General features: G+C 39.3%; 1 protein-coding gene across 2 annotated transcripts in view; it reads right to left on the bottom strand.

The window, feature by feature from the left end:
* gapvd1 (GTPase activating protein and VPS9 domains 1) overlaps positions 1-16,093 on the bottom strand; it is a 33,425-nt gene extending 17,332 nt beyond the window's left edge. The window contains exons 1-11 of one of the 2 annotated variants that reach the window (XM_040155141.1): positions 15,936-16,093; positions 8,047-8,265; positions 6,146-6,413; positions 5,462-6,034; positions 5,285-5,368; positions 5,048-5,182; positions 3,849-4,041; positions 1,312-1,469; positions 692-821; positions 247-372; positions 1-109 (exon numbers count right to left, since the gene is read on the bottom strand). The exon at positions 1-109 is cut by the window's left edge and continues 65 nt beyond it. In XM_040155141.1, the coding sequence (XP_040011075.1) occupies positions 1-109; positions 247-372; positions 692-821; positions 1,312-1,469; positions 3,849-4,041; positions 5,048-5,182; positions 5,285-5,368; positions 5,462-6,034; positions 6,146-6,413; positions 8,047-8,231 (1,961 nt within the window). In that variant the 5' untranslated portion in view covers positions 8,232-8,265; positions 15,936-16,093. The remainder of the gene's footprint in view (positions 110-246; positions 373-691; positions 822-1,311; positions 1,470-3,848; positions 4,042-5,047; positions 5,183-5,284; positions 5,369-5,461; positions 6,035-6,145; positions 6,414-8,046; positions 8,266-15,935) is intronic. The other variant, XM_040155142.1, reaches the window with a different exon arrangement.
* Between the last annotated feature and the right edge of the window lie 1,948 nt (positions 16,094-18,041).

Genomic DNA, 18,041 nt, shown 5'->3' with positions numbered 1-18,041 from the left:
CTCCAGGTTTCGCTGACTGTCTCAGAGATGTCCCGGTCATCTGTCAGACCCATCATGTCTCTGATCTCAAACTTGCGGAGTTTGTCATCCAGGTTGTCCTGAGTGGTGGCTGAAGTAGACAGTATGTTAGACTAACCTTGCTTGTGGAAATGTTTCTTTTTTTAGCATTTCATCTAAAAAGATAAGATACATGAAGTTTTCTACCTAATGTTTTAGAAACATTTCGACACACATGCACAAACATACCCTGTTCATGCTCCAGAAGCTGTAGCGCCTCCACCCCATTGCTACCTGATGGTCCAGCTCCCAGCTCAGAGACAGACTCTCCCTCCAGGTCCAGAGATGACACAGAGTTAGAACGATTGGATGGACCTGAGGAAAAAAATGAATAAATAAAAACATACACATGGTAACAAAATGACTTCATAATTCAAGCAGCTTTTAGGCCACAGTGACCCTTTATGACCTTGTGACCTATAAAAATTCATATTTGAGTGTAATTTTAAAGCGCATTATGCAGAATGCATTGTTTATTTTGTTTTTGTCCATAACTGTGTATGAAAAGACAAAAAATAATCATAATGATGCACTCTCTTTCCAAGTTTTCTGATATTGCTTTCAAAATATAAAAGAAAACATAGCTTCAGAATGTTTTTCTCATGTTTTAGCTTGTGTCAAACTGCAGACTGACCCTCTGAGATGCCCTCCAAGTTGTCACTGCAGAGGGAAAAGCGCAGGGTTTTGTCTGGTTTACCATGCAGCTTGGTATCATCAGCATGGCCATCCCCCTGGGCCCCATCAGCCATCTGCAGATTCAAAACCTAGCGAGCGGTAGAGAGAGGAAGTGCATCCTTAAACACACATATATATATATATATATATATATATATATATATATATATATATATATATATATATATATATATATATATATATATATGTGTGCGTGTGTGTGTGTGTGTGTGTGTGTGTGTGTGTGTGTGTGTGTGTGTGTGTGAGACACAGACCCACATATATACACGTGTGTGTGACACAGACACACACATATCTATAAAAGTTATGTTTGGTTGCAAAGTTGATTTGCCAATGTGTCATTCCGGAGAAGACAATTACATTTGGATCAGGGAGTTAGTTTTACATGAGAATATCAATTGCATAACATTGCAAGCACACACTAAGCACTACAACAAGCATGACCCCTAGTTTAGAAAGTCTTACTCCCCCCTTCGGTGACAGAAAAAAAATATTGCATTGAATTTATCACATCATCATCTCTCCTGCAAATGAGTACATTCATTTAAGTCACATTACCTCATTCTCTGACATCATCCCGGGGACAGTCTGATGACCAGTTCCTAGTGAAATCACCAGCACATCCTCTGGCATCAGCTCCTGTAAGGACTCTTGGGAGCTGGCCTCTGCCTCCCCCTCCTGGGCTATGTTGGTACGGCTGCGGCTACGAGCAGCTGCTGGTTGGTGGGTTGGATGGAATTAGTAGGGAACCACTGTTATATTCTGATTGTTACATCCAGAGGAAACTAAAGAACAACATGTGTGACTATAGTTTAAACCAAAATATGTTGTTTGTTTTGCAATACATTCAGAAATTCATGTTTCACCAAACAACCAAACAGTATTTGTGAAATGAACAGCTTTAGCCCAAAGCTTGAAACTAGACAACTAAGACTGTCATCTAGTACGTCACACCAATGTGATGCCTGTAACTGTCACAATGGCTTTATCGGTTTCACAAACAAAATGTCAAAAGTTACCTTTTGAATTCTTACCTCGTCACATTGGTGTAACATGAAAGACAAGTTTAACTCATTTCTAGATGTTAGACAACAATAATAAGGGCTGAGCTTTCTTTTAGCATGAAAATAAAGTTTTTCAAATATGAAAATGGTATTTGCAAAGTTCACTAGTTACGCTGAAAACAGATACACATAAAAGAACATAGCCTGGTCACAATGTCTCTAGAAAATAAAAGCTGCTATGGTAGCCGTATTATTTGAACTAAATTATTTTAGCAATGCTACTGTATAGAATTTATAAAAACTCACACATAAAAATAATAACATTAATATTAACATGTAACATGATTTAAGTTCACTCACTCAGTCTGCATGACCTGCATTGAAACATGGTACTCTGTGCATGTTTAAATACTAAGGGACCTGCTTCCACAGTGTTTCTGGGAATAAGATGGCAGGTCTGACAAGCAGCATGTGACATTCTTACCACTGTAAAGGCAGTTCTGACATATGTTAACCCTATGTTTTTGAGGCTATAACACACGGCACTGACTCTATAGCTCTATCCACTGGATATATTTTAAAAATTAAAAAGAACAAATAAGTACAGGTACAGTACAAGTTCCTTGAGGTCCTGGAATTGCATGGGATGCCTCGTACTCACTTTGCCCATTGTTTCAGGAAAATACATAAACAAATTCAAGAAATATGACCACATCACACTCATTCTAGGTAAGTGGTTTTCATGAACAATGTGTCTATCAAAGTATAAGTGCATGAGCCACTTAACAGTTTAAACATGTTTAAACATGTAAAGGATGCTGTTATACTGTATGATACACCCTTCAACAACACATTACCTCTATTGAGCATTTTTAGAAGATCTGAAACTGTTCCCTACATGTGCTTCAATCCATTCATTAACAAGAATGATCAAATTACTTGATATTGTCAAAATAATAGGACAGAGTAGATGCCAAGTGGGCTATTAAGAACACAACTACACCATCACAACCACCATCATCGCACAAAGTAACTACACTAGTGTCGCCTTTATTTTTACTACAACTCAGGCACAGACTAGAAGGACGAAAGGTGGAAGATAGATTTTTTTTCCCAACTCTACCTGGTAATGAATAGCCATATTCCACTGAATGAGGAAGCAAGAAAGGGAAAACTTAGAAAACATAATGAGTGGAAAAACATCTTAGCTCTAATCATGAGCCAAAGCACTGTGCAAGGCAAAGCAAGCATGGTGAGAGCACATGGAAGAAAAGTACTAGTTAACAGTGGCGAGGCAGGGTGGTTACTATGCAGCTAGGAGGGTGGACTAGATGAGTGTTAACTGGGTGAAACAACAGATACATGGATTAAGTTCTCTCCAGCTCTAAACACGACTGACAGGCTACCCACCAAAAGGGGTTACTAATGGAATGTGAGCAGACAGAGTGGTGGTTGTGGGGTCCCAGGATGTTATAGCAGCTAAGTGTTGTCCTGGTCATTCAGTGGCAGCACAGGAGGAAAGGAGAAGGACAAGGTAGGGAGTTGGAGAAAGAATACAGAGTACATCTCAGAATTCAAAGTATTTAAAGTGTCAAGTCAAAGACTGTGTATATAAATGTCATATTTCAGAGAAGCAAGCACAAGTGGTTCATTTCTAATTAAGGGGATGTTGCTACAGCATCATTTGTCTTGAAAATGCTAATGAAGGTAGACTATGCATCTTTTCCATCCATTCCAATTAAAATGAGTCCATTTATATTTGGTAATTTAATTGGTTGTCATTTATGTAATTGAGCCTCAATCCAGGCCATGCTAATTATCTTTATAACAAACTGAGAAGAAGCTCATTAGCTTCCTATAACACACAGGCCTTTCGCTAGCCATCACCACTCAGCTCTACTTGTTTGTTTTGCTTCTCATTAGACAATATATTACACTTCTATCTTCTAGTCCTTGTTTCAAATTGTGATATTCCTATAAAGGGAAAGATTCTTCAGATCCTCACATTTAGAATTTCTCAATACATCTATCATTTGTTCTAAAACCAGAGTGGCAGGAAGGCAGAGGCTTAGAGGCCGTGGAGGTAGGTACCTATGGGGAGCCTGTTCTTCTTGTTGGCAGGGGTGGTAGCCGGGGAGAGCTGGGGGGTGTTGGAGGGAGTGAGCTCCAGACTGTTGCTCTTCACAGTTCGAGACTGGGGCACATTGGCCAGCAGGTTCTCCAGAGCCATGTGTTCCTCCTCCCGGAGATGGTCGCCTGCAGTCACACTCCGCACAAAGTCGACCTACACAGGAAGTGAAAATTGTGATTCTTAAGACAATCACAATAAATCAGTCCGTGGATGTCAACAGGTACTCTGAGGAAGGGTGTGAGATAATGAGTTTGTGCTTGCTGAGTTTGTTCTACACGAATCTAAACTGTTGCCCGGCAGAAAGTGTGAAATTACACATGGCTTTATTTGAGTTCCCTGCCAAAGGGTATTTTGCAATGAGTGGAAGGAAAGAATCAGCACCAAAGTCACAAACAGCTTTCATACAAAAATAAACCAAAAGTCACTTTAGTTGCCTAAAGTGACTTTATAAGGTATAATGTAAGATGAGGTCACACTGAGGTTATGAGGTAGGCTGATGCATACACCCTTCCTCCTGTCACATTTCTGCTGTGATAGCAATTTATTCATCATCAGTTGAGATAGGGACTATTTAGTCTTTTTTCATCTCTGACGGTTACCTTGAAAGTCACTTACAACAACTATGTTTATCACATGTCTATTAAAGCTTTCACATACTTCTTTTGACATTCAAGTCAAAGAGACTCACTTGTGTAGCTTTATTAAAAATGTGATTCTTTCTTGTGTCACAAGAAACACACAAACAACACTGACTGGAGGGCATGTACTGTAATAAGATATCTGCTCAGCAAAAATCCCCTTAAAATTTAATAATAGAAATGAAACAATGCCCCTAATCTCAACAAAAAACTACAAATTCTGGGCATTACCAAAAGGTAGTTTAATGCTAAGCTTTGTATTGTTGGGCATTTTTGTTATTTTCATATCCACCCAGTGTACATGAAGTCTGTGTTTGAAATTACTTTGAGTGGTTTCAAGGAAATCTGCAAATGCCTGCCATGCTTTAAAACATGAAAATGTATGCCGTACTATAAAGTGCTATCACATGACCTGGTCTGCCTATGATCCAGCTTGGCAGTTTTAGTATGTATTGTTGTCGTGTTACATAACAATTCAAATACAAGTGTTAAATTTGGATATCACTAGCAGACGAGCTTACTAGTGCCAGCAGCTGATTATGCGTAATATAGACTGCAGTCCTGCTGAGGCCTTCTAGAAGGTTCATCGAGGACATGGGTGGGGTCTCGACTGCTCTTCCTCCAATCACCACATCCAGAAAGGCAGCAACACAACTCTGGAGACAGAGACCCAGAAAGGTAAATATCGGGAAATGAAGCTGGAACTTTAAAAGAAAAAAAAACAAAAACAAAAAAAACATAACACTGGTTACACACACCTTATCAAATTTAGACAAACTGCTTTTCCGCCTTGGGTCTGCATCATCATCAGCCATGGCCAACTGCTGCAAAAGCTGCCCCACCTGTGTAACAAAACATAATGTAGTATCAGTCTACCATAGAATGACACCCACGTGTGAAAGTGTGTACAAGAGAAAAATTGCTGCGCCACTTACCTGCATTAAATTGAAGCGGGCAACTTCATTGATAGGGGCGTCGGAGATGATACCATACTGCTCCGGGTTGACTATAGCTGGACAGATGAAGCAGGTCAGCAGCAGGTCTGTACACATGGTGCGCACCTCACCTACCTCGAGACGCTCCACACATGACAACGTCTTGTACATCTGGGACACAATCCAGCGCAGGCTGTGGGGAAAGCAGTAGGTGTTCTGCTTCAAGTAACCAATAAATTTGTTAACCAAAGCTACCAGCTTTGCTTCATTGGCCTCCACAGCAGCCTGCACCCTTTGTTTGTAGCCCTCAGAGCCTTTCTCTCCAAAGCGTTCCTGCTGGGCCGGAGTGAGGCGCTCTGTAACCTTGGCTGGGTCCGTCTCCAAGTGGTCTTCATCTTCCACCAGCAGCTGCATAATGGGTTCATGGAGGGTGGCAGTGAGGAAGAGTTTGGCTGAGTACAGGCCCTCGGAGAAAAGCTTGAAAAGGATGCTGAAGGCACAGGTTCCCCGTCGCAGCAGACGGCGAGGGTTGTCACTCTCCTTCAGCTCAAACTCTATCAGGTACCGCAACACCTGGGAGTTGGCAAGAAAGAAACACGCACCAGTTAAAAAAAATTTCATTTCGCTGAGAAGCAATTAAACAGTTTCTAATGTGTGACACTAGAGAGAGGTAGGGCCCCTGACCTGTAGCAAATAGCTCTCATCCTCCTGCATGATACAGTTGCCATAAAGTGAGGTGAAGACTGTATGAATGACCCCCTGGGTGTGCTCCTGGTTCAGCCTCTCTCCAGCCACCAGGCACGAAGCCACCAGTCTAGGGTTCTCCCTCAACCGGGCCAAAAACTCGCCATAGATTGTCTCCTGGAAGCCCAGAGTCTTGTAGCCATCAACAAACTGTGTGTCTTCCAGCATTTTGGCATGTTGGCAGCATTCAGCTGGAGAGGCCTCCGCACTGTAGACAAGAGTTGTTTCATTTCTAATATGCATCATATAAAATCTCTTGTACCAACAATTGCTTTCGTTTTACAATTCCTTCCCACCTATAAATGCGGTGGCTCTAAAAGTATATCTTAGCGTGTTTTTTTTGTTTGTTTTTTTTTTAATGGTGGACAGCTCGTAATCCAACATATATCCATCTTTACACATATATTAAATCAGATGCTCAATGATCAAGACTCTGCTCTGGCTCTGTAGTCTTCCTTTTAGGACAATTGATCTAAACTGCAGTAACTTGACCTTGTATTTGTGTTCCTGAGTTTCTATCTTAGCATTTGTACCGACGCCTATAGAATTTACATTTGGAAAATGTTCAAGACATCCTCAAATTTTGTGTTTTAGCATTTGAACCCATGTTTAAAAAGTCCAAAATTAAGGTAAAATATTGGCATTTAGCAGTATTTCAAGTATTCACTGACGTCATACAGTGGCATGAAAAGTAAGTGAACCCTTGCCTGCATTTATGTATAAATTTGTCTTAAAATATGGTCAGATCTTCATCTAAGTTACAATTATGACAAACACAATCAATTTCGACTAATAACACACAAATCATTGTATTGTTTTTGCCCATATTGAGTACATCATTCAAACATTCACAGTGTAGGCTGGAAAAAGTATGTGAACCCAGAGGCTAATGACATCAGCAAAAGCTAAGTGAACTCAAGAATTACCAAGCCTGAAGTCCAGTTAATAAAATAAAGATTGAAGGTGTGAGTTAGAACTACTATGCTTTATTAAAAACTCAAACATTTTGAGTTTGCTGTTCACAAGAAGCATTAGCTGATGGGAAAACTTACGATCAAGAATTGTCTTTATGTATGCATAATTGGAGCTAGTTAACATCTATGTTTATGAGTCTACCATATGCGAATCTTGGTGCATGCTGGTTGGAGCATGGTGTACATGGCAGAACATCACGGACTAAGCTGCTTCACATCAGACAGCCTAATTATATGACTGAGCTACTGTAAGGAAGAATGTTCCAAAATTCCCCCTTAACATTGTGCAGGTCTGATCCACAGCTACAGAAAGCTCTTGTTTAAGGTTATTGCTGCCAAACGAGGTTCGACCAGTTATTAAATCCAAGGGTTCACTTATTTTTTTCCCCACCAGCACTGTGACTGTCAAATGGGTGTGTTCAATAAAGACACCAAAGATTATAATTGTTATAGCTTAAGTATGTTGTGTTTGTATATACTTATATAGACTTAGATGAGGATCAAATCATATTTTCTGACCAATGAATGGAAAAAAACCAGGTAGTTCCAAAGGGTTCACACGTTTTTTTGCCACTGTAAATTGCTCTCAGTCGTTTACGTAAAATTACTTTCTGTTGGCATGAGTGCCACAAATCACTGGCATGTAACAGCAAATGATAACTTTCATAACTTCCCCTAAAATTACAAATTGTCATTTTTACATTTCTGTTTGGGTAGAGATTAAAGAGGTTAGAGAGCCAAGCTAGCCAATTCTCCCCGTTTTCAGTCTATATGCTAAACTAGGCTGGCCACGTCTAGGCTCCACATCTGTACTTCCTTTTACTATTCCTTTTTGAGGCCAGAATGAATCACGATAGTGGGTCTGACCTGGTGAGAATGAGACGATCGAGGTTGATCCTTTGCTGCTTGGCGATCCATGCGGCCCGGTAGAGCCTCTCAGCTGTCTTCAGCACATCACTGTTGAGCCTCTGGATCAGCTGCTTCTCCGATGCCACGTACAGCCGCTCCTGCTTCAGGTGGTGGGCCAGAGTGTGGATGTCTGGCTTCACCATCTTCACCAGGTCACGCAGGCAGAGAGGTAAATGACTAAAACACAAAGGTAAGTGAGGTGAATATGTGGATCGCAAATTTAACAAAAGCTCAAATAAGCTTTCATCAAATGTCAGACCAAAGTAACATTAGCTATTTAAAGTTAAAGTTTCTAGAGTCAGCTGTGTTAAAGCGGAACTCTACCAGTTTCATATATTTCACATATAAAAGTCTTTTTACTTGTGAATGTGTACAGCGTCCACTGTGGCTCTGGATATTCTTTGTCAAGTCTGCGATCATAACTCTACTGACATCATCGGGTTATTATCAGTTTGTGCTTTGAGATGACAAATTTATAACAGAACATGGAGTTTGAAAGAAGTGGGAATTTACCAGGCAGAGAGGGTCTAATGAAATGAGGCTATTGGTTGCATTATGGGAAATATAGGATCCAGTGTTTCTGGAGATTGACCCCTACTAGGGACTAAAAGTCATGATATCTGATGCTTCAAATTTAACCTTCTTTTTGGTTAATTTGTCTCCTGTAAATCCCCCTGTTTTACAGAAGCAAATTATTAAACAGCTGGAGTACCAAATTAAGCTTCAATGCACTGAACTGCAACGAGTTTTGTCTGGCAGCTACCACCAATCAGAGAGGAAAAACTGCATTTTTCTTGTTATTTTATTGGTATGTCATTATTGTAACTTTCTAGCATGAGACTTGCAACATTGCTGTGGGTAAGTCAACCATGTGGTCTTGTCTGTTACCAAATAAACGCTTCAATGAAACCAAGCAAGTTAGCATTCGGAACTAGTGGTTTACTTTTACTATACAGAAGTTAAACTTGCGTTACCACATCCTTACTATCATTTTTTGCAAACAGTGTCAGTATTGATTATTTGAGTTACCCTGCATTTAAACGTAAATGTACTCAAAGGAAAAGCAGGAAACCATTTCCTTTTCTGTAAAGGTCTGGCTGAAAACTAGTTCACACATGATGCTAACGTCATGCAAGGGAAGGGATCATTTGCATTCAGTGTGTTGCATACACTGGCCCAACAACAGCAGCAAAAGCATGCTTTTTCAAAAGCTTCAGAATACGCTACACAGCTGAATATGCAAATCACTCTTCCTTTTCCAGATACACACAGCCAAGACATACAATCCAAGCCAAGTGCATGAAATTTGAATGATTTCTTGGTGAATCCTTTGCACAAAAGCCTCTTTGTAGCTGGTAGCTAACATAGCAAACACAGATTTAACTGTGGAGTTAGGGCTCTGGGAGGAGAATGAGACTAGACTCAAGAAAACTGCCTGAGAGTGGGAATGACGGCAAGGCAGTGTCATTGCTCACAAGCTAACAGACAACCGAAGCGTTAGAGTTGATATGCCAAACAAATTAAATTGGTTATGCAGATTTACACACATAATGATAGGCTCTACATCGAATTCCATTTGGCAAACCAAGAAAAAGCAGTGAATACTGATCTCCATTTACTGTGATATATTTACTGTCATCATTTTTTGGAAAAAAAAAAACAAACAAACAAAAAAAAAAAAACAGGTCAAGTATAAAGATCCATTTTAGTCTAATATCACTCTAATACAAAGACACAACAAGTGTTTTATTTTGTGGTTTGGGGAGAAAACTGCACATTTTTAGTGTCAAGAAATTCTTCATAAGGCACAGCTGCTCCTTACCGCATGATAAACTTGACTGCTGCCTGCTGCAATCAATCAATGAAAAAAATAAACAACCTCACGAGCAATCAGTCATTCAGTAATTTACGAGCAAAACATCAAACATTTGCTAATAACAGTTTTTAAAATGTGTTGCTTTTCATTATTTCACATCATTATAAACAGATTTGTTTTTACTTTGTTTATAGTGCATTCAGAAAGTATTCATACCCATTCTTTTTTTTGTTTTACATTTTGTTATGTCGCAGCCTAATGCTAAAATCATTTATTTAAATTCATTTTTTCCCCTCATCATTCCACATTCAATACCTCAAAATGAAAAAGCTAATTTAGCAAATTTATTAAAAAGGAATAACTGAAAAATCACATTGACATAAGTATTCAAATTTCAAGTGCTATGACACTTGAAATTTAGTTCAGGTGCCTCCCATTTCTCTTGATCATCTTTAAGATGTTTCTGCACCTTGACAGGAGCCCAACTGTGGTAAATTCCATTGGACATGATTTGGAAAGGCACACACCTGTCTATATAAGGTCTCATAGCTGACAATGCATATCAAAGCAAAATAAAAGCCATGAGGTCGAAGGAACTGCCTGCAGACCTCAGAGACAGGATTGTTTCGTGGCAGAGGTCTGAGAAAGGCTACACAAAAAATTCTGCTGCATTGAAGGTTCCCAAGAGCAAAATAGTCTCCATAAATCTTCAATGGAAGAAGTGTGGAACAAACTGGACTATTCCTAGACCTAGCAGTCCAGCCAAACTGAACAATCTAGGGAGAAAGGCCTTGGTAAGAGAGATGACCAAAAACCCAATGGTAACTCTGGCTGAGCTCCAGAGATCCTGTGTGGAGATGGGAGCAACTTCCAGAGGGACAACCATCACTGCAACAATCAACCGATCTGGGATGCATGGCAGAGGGGCACCGACAGACGCCTCTCCTCACTGAAAGAACCATGAAAGCTGCTTGGAGTTTGCAAAAAAGCACCCAAAGGACTCTCAGACTGTGAGAAACAAGATTCTCTGGTCTGATAAAACCAAGATTTAATGGTCAGATGAGTCATCCTTCCCCATATTCTCGACAAGTGCGTGAATATATGGAGAAGTGTGTTCTGTTCTCTTGGTGTACACATGTCTGGGTTACACCAAGAGAACAGTACAGGCGTGAATGACTGACCCCTACAATGAGGGGATCTGGTGGTTCTGTTATGCTGTGGGGGGCATTTTGTTGGCATGGTATGGGTCCACTTGTTCCCTTTGAGGGAAGGGTCATCGCAAATCAATACAAAGTTGCTCTGAGCGATCACCTTTATCCTATGATGAAACCTTTCTATCCTGATAAACGAGGTCTCTTTCAGGATGACAGTGCCCTCGTCCATAGAGCATGAGGGTTCACTGAATGGATTAATGAGTATGAAAATGATTTGAATCATATGCTATGGTCTTTGCAGTCACCAGATCTCAACCCAATTGAACAACTATGGGAGATTATGGACCAACGTGTTAGACAGCGCTCTCCACCACCATCATCAAAACACCAAATGAGAGAATATCTTTTGTTAGAATGGTGTTCATCCCTCCAGCAGAGTTCCAGAGACTTGTAGAATCAATGTCAAGGTCCATTGAAGCTGTTCTGGTGGCTCATGGTGGCTCAACACACTACTAAGACATTTTATGTTGGTTTTTACCTTTAATTTTTCTCTGTATGACAATGTACTAAATCACAGTTGTAATAATTTAAAATTTATCTTCATAGGAGTTATTATTGCTGATAAATACTGTACATGAATAAAAACAATAAACAGAAATTGTCCTTTTAGCTGCGTACTACTGCATTATAGTGTGTTATAAACCACTGATTAAATCTTTATATAGCGTCTTTAAATGCTAAATAAGGAGACCTAAGGTAAAGTGTTAGCAAAAGAACTATTAGCTTTGTTCCAGTCCAGGAATTTGTGGACCTGCTTTACAGGTGATGAGCGTATGAAATGAGTGGTGATGACTTGAGTTGGGTTACAACAAGGGGTGAAACAAATGATTCATTTCATTATCAAATAATCTGAAGATTATTTTCTTGATTATTCAACTAATTGTTTGGTCTACAAAATGTCAGAAATTAGTGAAAAATGTCCATCACTAATTTCCCAGAACCCAAGGTGAAGTCTTCAAATTGCTCTCTAGTCTGACCAAGAGTCCAAAACCAGAATCTTTAAGTTTACTACACAGAAGGCTAAGAAAACCAACAAATAATCACATTATAGAGGTTAGAGAAAGTTAAAATTTTTGGCATTTTTAACCATTTAAGTAAGACAAACCTCAGAGAATGTTCTAGCACTGTGAATGTTTCATTTAAAGAAAGATGTTGATGCTGTTGATCTACATTTTGGACCTGTCTAGAATAATACATCTGGATATAATATATAAAAGGCTTAGGGTTATATAAAAGGCAAATAAGTATTTTTTTTTGGTTTCTTTTGTTTCCATTTTATATCTGAATGAACTGACAGGTAACTGGCTGACAAGTACACTCATGGTGCACTTCCATGTGTACACTCATGTTCCTGAATAAGCGCATTCTTCACATACTTGGAAAGGAAGTGAAAAAGCAACTAGACCATTAAGTGCCTAGCAGAGAGGTTAACTGCCATTTGCCATTGGCCTCCTGTGCCTTTCAGCTCCAATACAAGTCACTACACAGAGCTACCTGGTGAGTCAGTTATGGACAGCAATGAGGAACTCTAAAGTAGAAGCGAAACCAAACAACAGAGAATGTGAAATGAGGCATAATCTTCAGACTTCTGAGTTGTGTGACAATGATCGTAGTTTTGACAGGACAGCCACTGAATACTGTTAACATGAGTAACAAGAGGACCAATCGTTCAACCACAGCATCCTTGTAAGCACCATTATTATAACAACAAGGTAGCATAAGAGACAAGTGGCAGGGCAAAGAGAAAAAACAGGATTTAAAATGCCAGGGCAAGTCCCACTAAAATTATTTAATTAAAAAGTTCAAAATTATTTTTAGATGCAAAGCAAGAAACAACACTATTTATAAAAGAAATGTAGGTAAACATCACAGCACCAGAGTAAGGTGTTTGGAACACAGCCCACTCCTCCCACTCCATGATCTCACACACACACACACACACACACACACACACACACACACACACGCACATGCAATAACCCACACACACACACACACACACACGCAATAACCCACACACACACACACACACACACACACACACACACACGCATAACACACACACACACACACACACAATAACACACACACACACACACACGGAACAAGGTGCTTTTTATAGATATTCAAAGGATTTCACTTTCTACAAAAGGTGTTCAACATCCTCTTCACACTTCTCTTCTAGATAATTTCTTACACTGCTCAGCAAGCAAATACTGGGCTCTAGATACTCGAGGTTTATGAGTTATCTTTCCCACTACTAGGGCTGGGTAACGAACCTTAATACATTCTAGAGTAATGACCATGATGCTTCCGTAAAATAAGTCATCGAAAACTGGCAAGATATGAAAGCTGGCATTAAGTGTTTGGTCAGACTCTTAGGGTTGATGGTCAGTACTAGACAAGCACTACTCTTTCACTTTCCCCTTCTAGATGTATCCTGCCAGTCTGGGGACTGAAGGAGCGATATTCTGGCCACTAACCCAGTTCTCCAGCCTCAAGGCCACCACTGCCCCAAAGGAATATTTAACCAGAATGTCCACTGTCTGTGACACAAGAAGCAGTAGTGGTGGCAAAAAGAAAAAAGACACAATACACACACAAGCCATGTCCCAATTCAGGGTCTGGATCTTCCTAAAGCCAGGTGTCTAGACCCAATACAGCATGAAGGGCAGACAAGACCTGTCCCATTTCAAAGGCTCCTCCACTTTGTGCCAAGAAAAGTGTTTAAGCCGGAATTCCTACCAACTGTTATTGTTATCAACCTGGATATGTAGTTAATCACTGTGTGTTATGTGAAAATTTTATGGATAAAAAGTGTTTACCATTAACATTAAACACTGTTTACCAGTTAAATGTCATGGATTGTGCTTTAAACTCAGGTAACATGTAACTTAACCCAGTTTCACACAGGTACTGACACCTTATTTGCTGCCTTGAGGGCAGTTTCCTCGTGTTAAACATAGAGGGTTTTTTTTACTCTAGGAGCAGCAGAGTGCACCAACAGTTTTGGTGTCTGTTGGGGGAGAAGGTGCAACTTGAGCCTAGTCTTAAGGACCTCTGAAGAACCCACAAAGGCGGGTTGAACCATGTCTTGTGCCCCAGGTCATGGTTCCCATCCAATCTGATGAGTGACTGACCATTCAAAATATTGAGTGAGTTGGCTTTAAGAAAATATGACAACACCAGATTAACACTGTGTTATAACGAACCACAAACATTGTACCCATAACAAAATGCTAAAGTTGCACAGCAGCTGTCATACCACCACCAGCTCTACAGTTATATATACTCTTAACGTAGACCAATTAGTACTCATCTACAACAGTGACTGTAGATATTATGAAACAGTAAAGAGTTTAGTAATAAATTAGGACAACAATTAATGAAGTAGTGACTTCAACACATAGAAAACCAAGCATCAGGTGAACACCACAAGAGGAAAGAGCATCAATAGAAGTACTGCCATGTACAACAAACATTAATGTTGTCATCTGCATCACCCCATTTTCAGTTATCTGCAAAACTTTCAGTATCATGCATCCTGACAGGAAAACATGAACCCACTTTGAAGTAATGAATGAGACTGGGAATTATTATAAATCCAGTTGCAAGAAAAAAAATGTGATCACTTGAACTTAAGTCATTCCACTCACATGCCATAGAGGAGACCTCATTTCCCAGCAACACAGTCATTACTACAGAGGAATAAAGTCATTTCAATTGAGCCCTGGCTGGTTAACACTTTATCATCAAAGAAAAGCAAATTAGTGAAATTGACTACTGGAGCTATGATATAAAGGCATGATGATTACAAGTAAATGTAATGTGTCAGCATTTGGCTTCCACACTAGGAAAAAAAAAATGTTACTCCTTTTGCACAGATGAGAGCAAAGTGGGAGGTAATGACGGTATATCTGGTTTGTAATCAGTCCTTATTTTCATGATTTAGGTTAACTGAACCTCTAGGTCTTTGACTAGCTTAATTTGTTTGATAAACAGTAAAAAGAAAAAAGTATTCAATTTATGGTGACCTCAAACGGAGAGAAGCAGCAACGCCTAACATTTGGCAATTTACTTATTTTTGCTAACTACTACAGAATTATTGGCCAAAATAGGGAGATAATTACGTCTATGCTACAAAGAGCTAACAGTAATACCCAGTGTTTAAACATTTATGATTTTAAATAACGGTGTTCTATTATATCTCACGGCCTTACAAGCACTAGGTCTGAATGCTTATGTTATTAGGCTCAAACTTTAGACATTCCTTTCACCGACTGAATGGGTGGGGTTAGGATACATTTAACACAAATAGCTCAAACAGTCTAATGTGAAGCTAACGTTAAATTGCGAGTTTATAGTGTCCTTGATCTGATTGTGTAGTAGCCAACAAAGATTAAGCTAGGCAGCCAACAAACCAAGATGAGAGAGGTTAAGTTAATGTCTGTTACGATTGGTTGCTAGATTGAGGTGGCTTAGATGAGCTGAAAATCATATTAAATACAGCATGTAACTGACGTTGGGTCAGCTAAAGGCTATGAAGGAAAGTGACACAAGAAACCCATCTGTTACATCAGAACCAGTCAACAGGGACTTGTGTTTGCACCGATTTGAGCACAGAGAGCAAACTAGTGAACTAGGCTAACCTAGCAGCGTGCTAGCGTAAACCAAGTTACACTCGGCTAACGTTTGCTAGTCAAGCAGGTTACGCTAATGATGAGCTAGTTAGCTGCGTTAGCTTAGCTTTCGGCTACAAGCTCCTGAGTGGTCAAATCTGATCAAGACAAGAAGCTAACGTAAAATCGGCAACTTACCAAACGTAAATAGGGTGTACTGGTTGTTCACAGTTTCCCTAAACACGGCCAATCCAAAGATTTCTCGAGTCAAAGGAATTGTTTGTTGGCGGTTAGCCGTCGCACACTGGCTTCTGCAGGAGCGAACAGTACTGTCATTTGCTGTCATCACGAGGAGACCGGCGCAGCCCGCATGCGCGACAGTTTGTTAAAGGAAGATTTTATAGTAATATAGAAAACAGACCTTCACATCATGTTATTGCTCTAATATGCAAGACAGAGAGCGAGTTTCTAAAAAAATCCTACAGCTGTTTAAACGGAAGACTAAAAACTATAACTCAATTCTTTGTGATTTTGTTTCACACGTTGGAAAACCCGTCCTACTGGATAATATCAGTCATGCATTCATTAATACTGCAAAAAATCAAATATCTCTTTTGATCGAATCAGTTCAAGTTCTTATGCTTACAATGTGCTTAAATACGATTGCTGTACTCACTTGTTGAAATAACCAATGTTTGTCTTGATGGTTATAGAGCAGCATGTACTTCTTCCTATTATTTCTGAAATATCAATCTATACTTAGTGAGATTTTTCACAGCAAATACTGTAAATAATAAGAGTGTGAATCTGTCTGGATCCTGTGTGACAAAATCATTTTGCAGCATTGGATTAATATTTGATTTTATTTTATTTGTAAAAACAAAACTTGTGGTACTAATACCCCTTAGATATGCCTGAATATACTGGCAACCATCCTGGCCAAACAGTGCACCTCTGTATGGCTTCTCGCAATGATATTGAGAACTGAGACATACTGCGATCCACTAAGAGCTGTGAAACAATCAGATGAATACTTACGAGAGTAAGCAAATCCCATGGTGAAACACTGAAAAGAACAATGGCTCACCGTCTCTCTGGATAATACATCTGATGGGAATCTAATTTGTTATAATGCTGTATGATTTGTGAATTCTTCCTATTTTGGTTTGTTTTAGTGTTTTTTGGTTTGTTTGTTTTTGTGTGTGTATGTCTGAGTGTGTCTATATAGGCGATTCATAATAATTGTACTGTTATACTGACTCTTTATGAACACAGTTGGCTTGACTTGAATTCACGATACAGCCACACACTGAAACTCCAACAAGAGATCATTACAGCAAAATATTCAGGCTGTTCAAAGTCTCAGCAAATGCATAAACAGTACTAATGCCTTGAATATAACAGTCTGACGGAAATCATAATGATTTATAAATACAATATGTTGTGATTAAATAACACAGGCAAAACTTTTTCATTTTGATATTTTGAAAGGAAGGTTTTTCCAACAAAGACAGCAAGATGCAGATAGAAGGCATATTATATATTGTAGGACTGAACTTTTTTTTCTTTGCTTTTTTTTTTGTTTTAGATCGAAGTAATACATGCATTGTTCCACTAGGCGGTGGTCTTATAACATAGAAGAATGAGGAAACATTAAATCCTTGACTGAGCAACACAGTAGCATTAATCAGATATATTACAGCACATTCGTAGAACAAAAAGGATGAGGCAGTCGCCACATAGCAGCCAATTTAAAACTCAAGGCACTGTCTCAGCAGAAAGGGTGGCTTAGAGCACACAGTGACAGTTCAAGATTGCATTAAGCAGCAAGTAATATTTCGAAAAACAGCATGTCTTCAATCAGAGCAGATTTACCCATGCAAATTTACATGTTGTTGGTTGAAATGTTAGTCGACGTATCTTATTAAAAGCTTGAACTATAGAAGTGTGCTCCACACCACACCCCTCATATCCTAGTCTTTAACCTGTATTTACTGTTTTCATGTCCGTGTCATACACTCTTGTATTAATGCTGACAGATCAAAATCTTGACTTCAAGAGAGGTAGATCAAGAGAGGAGGAGTCAAATAATGAAATTTAATCAGCTGTTTTGTACTTAATACAAAGCTAAATAAAAAGTAATCCTGAATTCTTGTGTAATTTACCTAGTCTCTCTACTTTTTAAGGGAGGGGGTTGATTCCTTATTTTTCTTGTTTGAATACTGCATGTGCGTCACAAAATGCTGTGTGAAATCTTAAAAATCGCAGCCGAAGAGCAAAAAGGACAAGTGACTGATGTCTTCA

This window comes from Xiphias gladius, chromosome 19 (assembly GCF_016859285.1).
Source record: "Xiphias gladius isolate SHS-SW01 ecotype Sanya breed wild chromosome 19, ASM1685928v1, whole genome shotgun sequence".
NCBI classification, from domain to species: domain Eukaryota; kingdom Metazoa; phylum Chordata; class Actinopteri; order Istiophoriformes; family Xiphiidae; genus Xiphias; species Xiphias gladius.
Note: the sequence above shows the minus strand (reverse complement) of the source record. Positions and strands in the feature narration are given on the sequence as shown.